General features: G+C 56.7%; 1 protein-coding gene across 4 annotated transcripts in view; it reads right to left on the bottom strand.

Moving 5' to 3' along the window:
* LOC144491334 (calcitonin gene-related peptide type 1 receptor-like) overlaps positions 1–14187 on the bottom strand; it is a 282765-nt gene that overhangs the window by 204889 nt on the left and 63689 nt on the right. For all 4 annotated transcript variants that reach the window (XM_078208995.1, XM_078208996.1, XM_078208994.1 and 1 more), the window contains one exon: positions 10910–11009. In XM_078208995.1, coding sequence (XP_078065121.1) covers positions 10910–10972 — 63 coding nt within the window. In that variant the 5' untranslated portion in view covers positions 10973–11009. The remainder of the gene's footprint in view (positions 1–10909; positions 11010–14187) is intronic.

Genomic DNA, 14187 nt, shown 5'->3' with positions numbered 1-14187 from the left:
TGTCAGTCCCACCTTGAGCACAGTGTCCAGTTCTGTCAGTCCCACCTTGAGCACTATGACCAGTTCCCTGTCAGTGCCACCTTGAGCACTGCATCCAGTTCTGTGTCAGTCCCACCTGGAGCACTGTGTCCAGTTCTGTGTCAGTCTCACCTTGAGCACTATGTCCAGTCCGTGTCAGTCCCACCTTGAGCACTGTGTCCAGTTCTGTGTCAGGGCCACCTTGAGCACTGTGTCCAGTTCTGTGTCAGTCCCACCTTGAGCACTGTGTCCAGTCCGTGTCAGTCCCACCTTGAGCACTGTGTCCAGTTCTGTGTCACTCCCAACTTGAGCACTGTATCCAGTTCCGTGTCAGTCCCACCTTGAGTACTGTGTCCAGTTCCCTGTCAGTCCCACCTTGAGCACTGTGTCCAGTTCTGTGTCAGTCCCACCTTGAGCACTATGTCCAGTTCCCAGTCAGTCCCACCTTGAGCACTATGTCCAGTTCCCTGTCAGTCCCACCGTGAGCACTGTGTCCAGTTCTGTGTCTGTTCCACCTTGGGCACTGAGTCCATTTCTGTGTCAGTCCCACCTTGAGCACTGTGTCCAGTTCTGTGTCAGTCCCACCTTGAGCACTGTGTCCACTTCTGTATCAGTCCCACCTTGAGAACTGTGTCCAGTTCTGTGTCAGTCCAACCTTGAGCACTGCGTCCAGTTCTGTGTCAGTCTCACATTGAGCACTGTGTCCAGTGCCCCGTCAGGCCCACCTTGAGCCCTGTGTCCACTTCTTTATCAGTCCCACCTTGAGCACTGTGTCCAGTTCTGTGTCAGTCCAACCTTGAGCACTGTGTCCAGTTCTGTGTCAGTCTCACATTGAGCACTGTGTCCTGTTCTGTGTCAGTCCAACCTTGAGCACTGCGTCCAGTTCTGTGTCAGTCCCACCTTGAGCACTGTGTCCAGTTCCCCGTCAGTCCCACCTTGAGCCCTGCGTCCAGTTCTGTGTCAGTCCCACCTGGAGCACTGTGTCCAGTCCGTGTCAGTCCCACCTTGAGCACTGTGTCCAGTTCTGTGTCACTCCCACGTTGAGCACTGTATCCAGTTCCCTGTCAGTCCCACCTTGAGTACTATGTCCAGTTCCCAGTCAGTCCCACCTAGAGCACTGCACCCAGTTCCCTGTCAGTCCCACCTGGAGCACTGTGTCCAGTTCTGTGTCAGTCCCACCTTGAGCACTGTGTCCAGTTCTGTGTCAGTCCCACCTTGAGCCCTGTGTCCAGTGCCCCGTCAGTCCCACCTTGAACACTGTGTCCACTTCTGTATCAGTCCCACCTTGAGCACTGTTTCCAGTTCTGTGTCAGTCCCACCTTGAGCACTGTGTCCAGTTCCCTGTCAGTCCCACCTTGAGCCCTGTGTCCAGTTCTGTGTCAGTCTCACATTGAGCACTGTGTTCAGTTCCCTGTCAGTCCCACCTTGAGCCCTGTGTCCAGTTCTGTGTCAGTCTCACATTGAGCCCTGTGTCCAGTGCCCCGTCAGTCCCACCTTGAGCCCTGTGTCCACTTCTGTATCAGTCCCACCTTGAGCACTGTGTCCAGTTCTGTGTCAGTCCCACCTTGAGCACTGTGTCCAGTTCCCTGTCAGTCCCACCTTGAGCACTGTGTCCAGTTCTGTGTCAGTCTCACATTGAGCCCTGTGTCCAGTGCCCCGTCAGTCCCACCTTGAGCACTGTGTCCAGTTCTGTGTCAGTCCCACCGTGAGCACTGTGTCCAGTTCTGTGTCAGTCCCACCTTGAGCACAGCGTCCAGTTCTGTGTCAGTCCCACCCTGACCATTGCGTCCAACGGCCTGTAAGTCCTACTTGGGCACTGGATCCAATTCCGTGTCAGTCCCACCTTGAGCACTGTGTCCAGTGCCCCGTCAGTCCCACCTTGAGCCCTGTGTCCAGTTCTGTGTCAGTCCCACCTTGAGCACTGTGTCCAGGTCTGTGTCAGTCCCACCTTGAGCACTGTGTCCAGTTCTGTGTCAATCCCACCTTGAGCACTGCGTCCAGTTCCCTGTCAGTCCCACATTGAGCACTGTGTCCAGTCCGTGTCAGTCCCACCTTGAGCACTGTGTCCAGTTCTGTGTCACTCCCACGTTGAGCACTGTATCCAGTTCCCTGTCAGTCCCACCTTGAGTACTATGTCCAGTTCCCAGTCAGTCCCACCTAGAGCACTGCACCCAGTTCCCTGTCCGTCCCACCTGGAGCACTGTGTCCAGTTCTGTGTCAGTCCCACCTTGAGCACTGTGTCCAGTTCTGTGTCAGTCCCACCTTGAGCCCTGTGTCCAGTGCCCCGTCAGTCCCACCTTGAACACTGTGTCCACTTCTGTATCAGTCCCACCTTGAGCACTGTTTCCAGTTCTGTGTCAGTCCCACCTTGAGCACTGTGTCCAGTTCCCTGTCAGTCCCACCTTGAGCCCTGTGTCCAGTTCTGTGTCAGTCTCACATTGAGCACTGTGTTCAGTTCCCTGTCAGTCCCACCTTGAGCACTGCGTCCAGTTCTGTGTCAGTCCCACCTTGAGCACTGTGTCCAGTTCCCCGTCAGTCCCACCTTGAGCCCTGTGTCCAGTTCTGTGTCAGTCCCACCTTGAGCCCTGTGTCCACTTATGTATCAGTCCCACCTTGAGCACTGTGTCCAGTTCTGTATCACTCCCACGTTGAGCATTATGTCCAGTTCAGTGTCAGTCCCACCTTAAGCACTGTGTTCAGTTCTGTGTCAGTGCGACCTTGAGCACTGCGTCCAGTTCTGTGTCAGTCCCACCTGGAGCACTGTGTCCAGTCCGTGTCAGTCCCACCTTGAGCACTGTGTCCAGTTCTGTGTCACTCCCGCGTTGAGCACTATGACCAGTTCTGTGTCAGTCCCACCTTGAGCACTGTGTCCAGTTCTGTGTCAGTCCCACCTTGAGCACTGTGTCCAGTTCTGTGTCAGTACCACCTTGAGCACTGTGTTCAGTTCCCAGTCAGTCCCACCTTGAGCACTGTGTCCAGTTCCCAGTCAGTCCCACCTTGAGCACTATGTCCAGTTCCCTGTCAGTCCCACCTTGAGCACTGTGCCCAGTTCTCTGTCAGTCCCACCTTGAGCACTGTGTCCATTTCTGTGTCAGTCCCACCTTGAGCACTGTGCCCAGTTCTCTGTCAGTCCCACCTTGAGCCCTGTGTCCAGTTCTGTGTCAGTCCCACCTTGAGCACTATGTCCAGTTCCCAGTCAGTCCCACCTTGAGCACTGTGCCCAGTTCTCTGTCAGTCCCACCTTGAGCACTGTGTCCAGTTCTGTGTCAGTCCCACCTTGAGCACTGCGTCCAGTTCTGTGTCAGTCCCACCCTGAGCACTGCGTCCAACGGCCTGTCAGTCCTACTTGGGCACTGGATCCAGTTCCGTGTCAGTCCCACCTTGAGCACAGTGTCCAGTTCTGTCAGTCCCACCTTGAGCACTATGACCAGTTCCCTGTCAGTGCCACCTTGAGCACTGCATCCAGTTCTGTGTCAGTCCCACCTGGAGCACTGTGTCCAGTTCTGTGTCAGTCTCACCTTGAGCACTATGTCCAGTCCGTGTCAGTCCCACCTTGAGCACTGTGTCCAGTTCTGTGTCAGGGCCACCTTGAGCACTGTGTCCAGTTCTGTGTCAGTCCCACCTTGAGCACTGTGTCCAGTCCGTGTCAGTCCCACCTTGAGCACTGTGTCCAGTTCTGTGTCACTCCCACCTTGAGCACTGTATCCAGTTCCGTGTCAGTCCCACCTTGAGTACTGTGTCCAGTTCCCTGTCAGTCCCACCTTGAGCACTGTGTCCAGTTCTGTGTCAGTCCCACCTTGAGCACTATGTCCAGTTCCCAGTCAGTCCCACCTTGAGCACTATGTCCAGTTCCCTGTCAGTCCCACCGTGAGCACTGTGTCCAGTTCTGTGTCTGTTCCACCTTGGGCACTGAGTCCATTTCTGTGTCAGTCCCACCTTGAGCACTGTGTCCAGTTCTGTGTCAGTCCCACCTTGAGCACTGTGTCCACTTCTGTATCAGTCCCACCTTGAGAACTGTGTCCAGTTCTGTGTCAGTCCAACCTTGAGCACTGTGTCCAGTTCTGTGTCAGTCTCACATTGAGCACTGTGTCCAGTGCCCCGTCAGGCCCACCTTGAGCCCTGTGTCCACTTCTTTATCAGTCCCACCTTGAGCACTGTGTCCAGTTCTGTGTCAGTCCAACCTTGAGCACTGTGTCCAGTTCTGTGTCAGTCTCACATTGAGCACTGTGTCCTGTTCTGTGTCAGTCCCACCTTGAGCACTGCGTCCAGTTCTGTGTCAGTCCCACCTTGAGCACTGTGTCCAGTTCCCCGTCAGTCCCACCTTGAGCCCTGTGTCCAGTTCTGTGTCAGTCCCACCTTGAGCCCTGTGTCCACTTATGTATCAGTCCCACCTTGAGCACTGCGTCCAGTTCTGTGTCAGTCCCACCTTGAGCCCTGTGTCCACTTATGTATCAGTCCCACCTTGAGCACTATGTCCAGTTCCCTGTCAGTCCCACCTTAAGCACTGTGTTCAGTTCTGTGTCAGTGCGACCTTGAGCACTGCGTCCAGTTCTGTGTCATTCCCACCTGGAGCACTGTGTCCAGTTCTGTGTCAGTCCCACCTTGAGCACCGTGTCCAGTTCTGTGTCAGTCCCACCTGGAGCACTGTGTCCAGTTCTGTGTCAGTCCCACCTTGAGCACTGTGTCCAGTTCTGTGTCACTCCCGCTTTGAGCACTATGACCAGTTCTGTGTCAGTCCCACCTTGAGCCCTGTGTCAAGTTCTGTGTCAGTCTCACATTGAGCACTGTGTCCAGTTCCCTGTCAGTCCCACCTTGAGCACTGCGTCCAGTTCTGTGTCAGTCCCACCTTGAGCACTGTGTCCAGTTCCCCGTCAGTCCCACCTTGAGCCCTGTGTCCAGTTCTGTGTCAGTCCCACCTTGAGCCCTGTGTCCACTTATGTATCAGTCCCACCTTGAGCACTGTGTCCAGTTCTGTGTCAGTCCCACCTTGAGCACTGTGTCCAGTTCTGTATCACTCCCACGTTGAGCATTATGTCCAGTTCAGTGTCAGTCCCACCTTAAGCACTGTGTTCAGTTCTGTGTCAGTGCGACCTTGAGCACTGCGTCCAGTTCTGTGTCAGTCCCACCTGGAGCACTGTGTCCAGTTCCCCGTCAGTCCCACCTTGAGCCCTGTGTCCAGTTCTGTGTCAGTCCCACCTTGAGCCCTGTGTCCACTTATGTATCAGTCCCACCTGGAGCACTGTGTCCAGTCCGTGTCAGTCCCACCTTGAGCCCTGTGTCCAGTTCTGTGTCACTCCCGCGTTGAGCACTATGACCAGTTCTGTGTCAGTCCCACCTTGAGCACTGTGTCCAGTTCTGTGTCAGTACCACCTTGAGCACTGTGTTCAGTTCCCAGTCAGTCCCACCTTGAGCACTGCGTCCAGTTCTGTGTCAGTCCCACCTTGAGCACTGTGTCCAGTTCCCCGTCAGTCCCACCTTGAGCCCTGTGTCCAGTTCTGTGTCAGTCCCACCTTGAGCCCTCTGTCCACTTATGTATCAGTCCCACCTTGAGCACTGCGTCCAGTTCTGTGTCAGTCCCACCTTGAGCACTGTGTCCAGTTCTGTATTACTCCCACCTTGAGCACTGTGTCCAGTTCCCCGTCAGTCCCACCTTGAGCCCTGTGTCCAGTTCTGTGTCAGTCCCACCTTGAGCCCTGTGTCCACTTATGTATCAGTCCCACCTTGAGCACTGTGTTCAGTTCTGTGTCAGTGCGACCTTGAGCACTGCGTCCAGTTCTGTGTCAGTCCCACCTGGAGCACTGTGTCCAGTTCTGTGTCAGTCCCACCTGGAGCACTGTGTCCAGTTCCCCGTCAGTCCCACCTTGAGCCCTGTGTCCAGTTCTGTGTCAGTCCCACCTTGAGCACTGTGTCCAGTTCTGTGTCACTCCCGCGTTGAGCACTATGACCAGTTCTGTGTCAGTCCCACCTTGAGCACTGTGTCCAGTTCCGTGTCAGTCCCACCTTGAGCACTGTGTCCAGTTCTGTGTCACACCCGCGTTGAGGACTATGACCAGTTCTGTGTCAGTCCCACCTTGAGCACTATGTCCAGTTCCCAGTCAGTCCCACCTTGAGCACTGTGTCCAGTGCCCAGTCAGTCCCACCTTGAACCCTGTGTCAAGTTCCCTGTCAGTCCCACCTTGAGCACTGCGTCCAGTTCCCTGTCAGTCCCACCTTGAGCACTATGTCGAGTTCCCTGTCAGTCCCACCTTGAGCACTGTGCCCAGTGCCCAGTCAGTCCCACCTTGAGCACTGTGTCCAGTTCTCTGTCAGTCCCACCTTGAGCACTGTGTCCAGTTCTCTGTCAGTCCCACCTTGAGCACTGTGTCCAGTTCTCTGTCAGTCCCACCTTGAGCACTGTGTCCAGTTCTCTGTCAGTCCCACCTTGAGCACTGTGTCCAGTTCTCTGTCAGTCCCACCTTGAGCACTGTGTCCAGTTCTCTGTCAGTCCCACCTTGAGCACAATGTCCAGTTCTGTGTCAGTCCCACCTTGAGCACTGCGTCCAGTTCTGTGTCAGTCCCACCCTGAGCACTGCGTCCAACGGCCAGTCAGTCCCACTTGGGCACTGGATCCAGTTCCGTGTCAGTCCCACCTTGAGCACTGTGTCCAGTTTGTCAGTCCCACCTTGAGCACTGTGTCCAGTCCGTGTCAGTCCCACCTTGAGCACTGTGTCCAGTTCTGTGTCACTCCCACGTTGAGCACTGTATCCAGTTCCGTGTCAGTCCCACCTTGAGCACTGTGTCCAGTTCCCAGTCAGTCCCACCTTGAGCACTGTGTCCAGTTCCCTGTCAGTCCCACCTTGAGTACTATGTCCAGTTCCCTGTCAGTCCCACCGTGAGCACTGCACCCAGTTCCCTGTCAGTCCCACCTTGAGCACTGTGTCCAGTTCTGTGTCTGTTCCACCTTGGGCACTGTGTCCATTTCTGTGTCTGTCCCACCTTGAGCACTGTGTCCAGTTCTGTGTCAGTCCCAACTTGAGCACTGTGTCCACTTCTGTATCAGTCCCACCTTGAGCACTGTGTCCAGTTCTGTGTCAGTCCAACCTTGAGCTCTGTGTCCAGTTCTGTGTCAGTCTCACATTGAGCACTGTGTCCAGTGCCCCGTCAGTCCCACCTTGAGCCCTGTGTCCACTTCTGTATCAGTCCCACCTTGAGCACTGTGTCCAGTTCTGTGTCAGTCCAACCTTGAGCACTGTGTCCAGTTCTGTGTCAGTCTCACATTGAGCACTGTGTCCAGTGCCCCGTCAGTCCCACCTTGAGCCCTGTGTCCACTTCTGTATCAGTCCCACCTTGAGCACTGTGTCCAGTTCTGTGTCAGTCCAACCTTGAGCACTGTGTCCAGTTCCCTGTCAGTCCCACCTTGAGCACTGCGTCCAGTTCTGTGTCAGTCCCACCTTGAGCCCTGTGTCCACTTATGTATCAGTCCCACCTTGAGCACTGTGTCCAGTTCTGTGTCAGTCCCACCTTGAGCACTGTGTCCAGTTCTGTGTCAGTCCAACCTTGAGCACTGTGTCCAGTTCTGTGTCAGTCCCACCTTGAGCACTGTGTCCAGTTCTGTGTCAGTCCCACCTTGAGCACTGTGTCCAGTTCTGTGTCAGTCCCACCTTGAGCACTGTGTCCAGTTCCCCGTCAGTCCCACCTTGAGCCCTGTGTCCAGTTCTGTGTCAGTCCCACCTTGAGCCCTGTATCCACTTATGTATCAGTCCCACCTTGAGCACTGTGTCCAGTTCTGTGTCAGTCCCACCTTGAGCACTGTGTCCAGTTCCCTGTCAGTCCCACCTTGAGCACTATGTCCAGTTCAGTGTCAGTCCCACCTTAAGCACTGTGTCCAGTTCTGTGTCAGTGCGACCTTGAGCACTGCGTCCAGTTCTGTGTCAGTCCCACCTGGAGCACTGTGTCCAGTTCTGTGTCAGTCCCACCTTGAGCACTGTGTTCAGTTCTGTGTCAGTCCCACACGGAGCACTGTGTCCAGTTCCCTGTCAGTCCCACCTTGAGCACTGTGTCCAGTTCTGTGTCACTCCCGCGTTGAGCACTATGACCAGTTCTGTGTCAGTCCCACCTTGAGCACTGTGTCCAGTTCCGTGTCAGTCCCACCTTGAGCACTGTGTCCAGTTCTGTGTCACTCCCGCGTTGAGCACTATGACCAGTTCTGTGTCAGTCCCACCTTGAGCACTATGTCCAGTTCCCAGTCAGTCCCACCTTGAGCACTGTGTCCAGTGCCCAGTCAGTCCCACCTTGAACCCTGTGTCAAGTTCTCTGTCAGTCCCACCTTGAGCACTATGTCCAGTTCCCAGTCAGTCCCACCTTGAGCACTGTGTCCAGTGCCCAGTCAGTCCCACCTTGAGCCCTGTGTCCAGTTCTCTGTCAGTCCCACCTTGAGCACTGTGTCCAGTTCTGTGTCAGTCCCACCGTGAGCACTTTGTCCAGTTCTGTGTCAGTCCCACCTTGAGCACTGCGTCCAGTTCTGTGTCAGTCCCACCCTGAGCACTGCGTCGAACGCAGGGGGTGGGGGTGGCGGGGAGGGGAGGGGGTGGGGGTGGCGGCGAGGGGAGGGGTGGGGGTGGCAGGGAGAGGAGGGGAGGGGTGGCAGCGAAGGGAGGGGAGCGGGTGGCGGGGAGGGGAGGGGGTGGCGGCGAAGGGAGGGGAGGGGGTGGCGGGGAGGGGAGGGGGTGGCGGGGAGGGGAGGGGGTGGCGGCGAAGGGAGGGGAGGGGGTTGCGGGGAGGGGAGGGGGTGGCGGGGAGGGGAGGGGGTGGCGGGGAGGGGAGGGGGTGGCGGCGAAGGGAGGGGAGGGGGTGGCGGCGAGGGGAGGGGAGGTGGTGGCGGCGAGGGGAGGGGAGGGGGTGGCAGTGGCAAGGAGTGGAGGGGAGGGGGTGGCGGCGAGGGGAGGGGAGGGGGTGGCAGGGAGGGGAGGGGGTGGCGGCGAGGGGTGGGTGTGGCGGCGAGGGGAGAGGGTGGGGTTGGCAGCGAGGGGAGGGGGTGGCGGCGAGGGGAGGGGAGAGGGTGGCAGCGAGGGGAGGGGGTGGCAGCGAGGGGAGGGGCTGGGCTGGCGGCGAGGGGATGGGTGGGGTTGGCAGCGAGGGGAGGGGTGGGGGTGGCGGCGAGGGGAGGGGTGGGGGTGGCAGCGAGGGGAGGGGTGGGGGTGGCGGCGAGGGGAGGGGTGGGGGTGGCGGCGAGGGGAGGGGTGGGGGTGGCGGCGCGGGGAGGGGTGGGGGTGGCGGCGAGGGGAGGGGTGGGGGTGGCGGCGAGGGGAGGGGTGGGGGTGGCAGCGCGGGGAGGGGTGGAGGTGGCGGCGAGGGGAGGGGTGGGGTTGGCGGCGAGGGGAGGGGTGGGGGTGGCAGCGCGGGGAGGGGTGGAGGTGGCGGCGAGGGGAGATGAGATTAATCCCTGTCTCTGACATCTGCAACAGGGTGAAGGTGTGATGAAATCTGGGCTATTCATCCTGGGCAGGTGGCCTCTGAGATGCAACCGTATCGAGGGATGTGGAATAGCTCCAGCATTGAAAGATGTATCTGGAATTGGCTCCTGATTATGGGGTCAGCAGAGAGACAGACGATCTACCTTTAATAGGTGCACCTGTCATTGCTGCTGCAAGTGCTGCTTTACTCCGGCAATGAGCAACACTCAGAGTGAGGGAGGTTTCCAATCATTTCCTGCCCAATTGGATGATGTACTGGGTGAATGTTGGGCATTTTATGTTAATGTGTCAATACCATGGCTGCAATCTTCCATCGCTCCCTGCTGTCTGACCGTTGGGGCGAGTCGGGAAGATGGCAAGAGAGCCGAGAAATCAGCTTCATGCCAACTTCTCGCCTCTCGCGATGACATGGGCACGGATATCCAGCAAAATCAGCATCCTACCCAAAAAGGGGGCAAGGCTGATCTCAATGTTTAAAGCGCAATTTAGATTTGATTAAAGCATTATTCGTGAAGCTGGGACAGAATTGTCTGGGCTCACTTGCCTCTGTGGCCTCGCTGAAGGACATTCTCTCCAGCGAGGATCACGTATGGACCCCATCAACAGGGACCAGACGTGATTGCCTCGACAGTAGAACTAGAGGCCATTCAGGCAGGGACCCCCCCCCCCTCCACCGGGAGGTCAGGGGCAGTGGTGGAGTGCCCCTTAGCAGCGCCAAGCTGGCATTGCCAGCTTTGCACCCTGGCACTGCCCATTGGGCACCCTGGATGTGTCAACCCAGCACACTAGCAGTGCCCACCAGGCACCCTGGCACTGCCAGAAAGGCAGGGCCACATGGGGGCCAGTGGAAGGGGAGACCGCTGCACACTCAGCAACAGTGATTGTGGGGTGGGGAGGTCATGATCGTTCCAGATTTTGGGGGCGGGGAGGTTGCGATCACCCCGGGCAGAGGGGGCGACAACCGGCCACAGAGTCCCACGGCAGCAGTGGGGGGGACGGGTTTCAGCCATGGAGGCCCACTCTATCAGCAAACTCAGTGACAGATCTCTGTGCTTCCAGAGCACAGAAACCTGCATGTGCACAATGGCACCCTCTGCTGCTATCAGCCGGCTTTCGGGTGATTTAGGCCATGCCCACTCCCCCTACTGGTGAGAAAGAGGTCAAATTGTTCTTGACAGAGTCAGATAAGATTCAATTTTTAAATCACCCATAAAAATGGCGTGAGTTTTCATTTTCATTTTCATACTTCTTCGGGACTTGGAATGTTTTGGTAAGATCGCTCCCCCCTCCCTTGTGTTCTTGTGACTGTGACCTATATCTTTTATGTGTGACATACATGTTTAAGATGACATATACATGTGTTGTGTGAGGTAGAAATTTTATGATTGATTCTCATTACATTGAGGCAGGAGAGGGATTGGAAATGGGATATTTCTCACCTGTGTGAGCATTGCAGCCGTGACAAAGCAGGTGATCAGACTTCCCATCGTAACGTCAGACATCCCGGGAAATCAGAGGGGAAATTCCAGCAGGGAAACCCTGTGAACACAGCACAACACTCAGAGTTACAGCTGCAACTACAGCAGAGAAATCCTACACACTTCAACATCACACCCGAGCAGCAATCGCCCGCCCTGGGACGTGGCCGGGCCCGCCCTGGTGGGTGGCACAGTCGTTAGCACTGCCACCGCACAGCGCCAGGAACCCACATTCAATTCCCAGCTTGGGTCACTGTCTGTGTGGAGTCTGCACGTTCTCCCAGTGTCTGATGGGTTTCCTCCGGGTGCTCCGATTTCCTCCCATAGTCGGACAGAAGTTCTGGTCAGGTGCATTGGCCATGATAAATTCTCCCTCAGTGTACCCGAACAGGCGCCGGAGAGTGGCAAATAGGGGATTTTCACAGTAACTTCATTGCAGTGTTAATGTAAGCCCATTTGTGACAGTAACTAAATAAACATCATAGCACTTGTTCTGTGATATTGCTGAGGGAGTGCCGCACTGTCAGAGGGTCAGTACTGAGGGAGTGCCGCACTGTCAGAGGGTCAGTGCTGAGGGAGTGTCGCACTGTCAGATGTCAGCACTGAGGGAGTGCCGCAGTGTAAGAGGGTCAGCACTGAGGGAGTGCCGCACTGTCAGAGGGTCAGTGCTGAGGGAGTGCGGCACTGTCAGAGGGTCAGTGTGGAGGGAGTGACGTACTGTCAGAGGGTCAGTGCTGAGGGAGTGCCGCACTGTCAGAGGGTCAGTACTGAGGGAGTGCCGCACTGTCAGAGGGTCAGCACTGAGGGACTGCCGCACTGTCAGAGGGTCAGCACTGAGGGAGTGCCACACTCTCAGAGGGACAGTGCTGAGGGAGAGCCGCACTGTCAAGGGTCAGCACTGAGGGAGTGGCGCACTGTCAGAGGGTCAGTGCTGAGGGAGTGCCGCACTGTCAAGGGTCAGCACTGAGGGAGTGCCGCACTGTCAGAGGGTCAGTGCTGAGGGAGTGCCGCACTGTCAGAGGGTCAGTGCTGAGGGAGTGCCGCACTGTCAGAGGCCCAGTACTGAGAGAGTGCCGCACTGTCAGAGGGTCAGCACTGAGAGAGTGCCGCACTGTCAAGGGTCAGCACTGAGGGAGTGGCGCACTGTCAGAGGGTCAGTGCTGAGGGAGTGCCGCACTGTCAGAGGGTCAGTACTGAGGGAGTGCCGCACTGTCAGAGGGTCAGTACTGAGGGAGTGCTGCACTGTCAGAGGGTCAGTACTGAGGGAGTGCCGCACTGTCAGAGGGTCAGTGTGGAGGGAGTGACGTACTGTCAGAGGGTCAGCACAGAGGGAGTGCCGCACTGTCAGAGGGTCAGTGCTGAGAGAGTGCCGCACTGTCAGAGGGTCAGTGCTGAGGGAGTGCCGCACTGTCAGAGGGTCAGTACTGAGGGAGTGCCGCACTGTCAGAGGGTCAGCACTGAGGGAGTGCCGCACTGTCAGAGGGTCAGTACTGAGGGAGTGCCGCACTGTCAGAGGGTCAGTGCTGAGGGAGTGCCGCACTGTCAGAGGGTTAGTGCTGAGGGAGTGCCGCACTGTCAGAGGGTCAGTGTTGAGGGAGTGCCGCACTGTCAGCGGATCAGCACTGAGGAAGTGCCGCACTGTCAGAGGGTCAGCACTGAATGAGGGCCGTACTGTCAGAGGGTCAGTACTGAGGGAGTGCCGCACTGTCAGAGGGTCAGCACTGAGGGAGTGCCGCACTGTCAGAGGGTCACAGTTGAGGGAGTGCCGCACTGTCAGAGGGTCAGTGTTGAGGGAGTGCTGCACAGTCAGAGGGTCAGTGCTGAGGGAGTCCCACACTGTCAGAGGGTCAGTACTGAGGGAGTGCCACACTGTCAGAGGGTCAGTGCTGAGGGAGTGCCGCACTGTCAGAGGGTCAGTGCTGAGGGAGTGACGCACTGTCAGAGGGTCAGTGCTGAGGGAGTGCCGCACTGTCAGAGGGTCAGTGCTGAGGGAGTGCCGCACTGTCAGAGGGTCAGTACTGAGGGAGTGCCGCACTGTCAGAGGGTCAGCACTGAGGGAGTGCCGCACTGTCAGAGGGTCAGTACTGAGGGAGTGCCGCACTGTCAGAGGGTCAGTACTGAGGGAGTGCCGCACTGTCAGAGGGTCAGTGCTGAGGGAGTGCCGCACTGTCAGAGGGTCAGTACTGAGGGAGGGCAGCACTGTCAGAGGGTCAGCGCTGAGGGAGTGCCGCATTGTCAGAGGGTCAGTACTGAGGGAATGCCGCACTGTCAGAGGGTCAGTACTGAGGGAGGGCAGCACTGTCAGAGGGTCAGCGCTGAGGGAGTGCCGCACTGTCAGAGGGTCAGTACTGAGGGAATGCCGCACTGTCAGAGGGTCAGTACTGAGGGAGTGCCGCACTGTCAGAGGGTCAGTACTGAGGGAGGGCAGCACTGTCAGAGGGTCAGCGCTGAGGGAGTGCCGCACTGTCAGAGGGTCAGTACTGAGGGAGTGCCGCACTGTCAGAGGGTCAGTACTGAGGGAATGCCGCACTGTCAGAGGGTCAGTACTATAAGACCATAAGACCATAAGACATAGGAGCGGAAGTAAGGCCATTCGGCCCATCGAGTCCACTCCACCATTCAATCATGGTTGATTTCAACTCCATTTACCCGCTCTCTCCCCATAGCCCTTAATTCCTCGAGAAATCAAGAATTTATCAATTTCTGTCTTGAAGACGCTCAACGTCTCGGCCTCCACAGCCCTCTGTGGCAATGAATTCCACAGACCCACCACTCTCTGGCTGAAGAAATTTCTCCTCATCTCTGTTCTAAAGTGACTCCCTTTTATTTTAAGGCTGTGCCCCCGCGTCCTAGTCTCCCCTGTTAATGGAAACAACTTCCCTACGTCCATCCTATCTAAGCCGTTCATTATCTTGTAAGTTTCTATCAGATCTCCCCTCAACCTCCTAAACTCCAATGAATATAATCCCACGATCCTCAGACGTTCATCGTATGTCAGGCCTACCATTCCTGGGATCATCCGTGTGAATCTCCGCTGGACCCGCTCCAGTGCCAGTATGTCCTTCCTGAGGTGTGGGGCCCAAAATTGCTCACAGTACTCCAAATGGGGCCTAACCAGTGCTTTATAAAGCCTCAGAAGTACATCCCTGCTTTTGTATTCCAAGCCTCTTGAGATAAATGACAACATTACATTTGCTTTCTTAATTACGGACTCAACCTGCAAGTTTACCTTTAGAGAA

Source organism: Mustelus asterias (genome assembly GCF_964213995.1).
Source record: "Mustelus asterias chromosome X unlocalized genomic scaffold, sMusAst1.hap1.1 SUPER_X_unloc_4, whole genome shotgun sequence".
Classification (NCBI taxonomy): Eukaryota; Metazoa; Chordata; class Chondrichthyes; order Carcharhiniformes; family Triakidae; genus Mustelus; species Mustelus asterias.
This window is presented reverse-complemented; position numbering and strand designations above follow the sequence as displayed.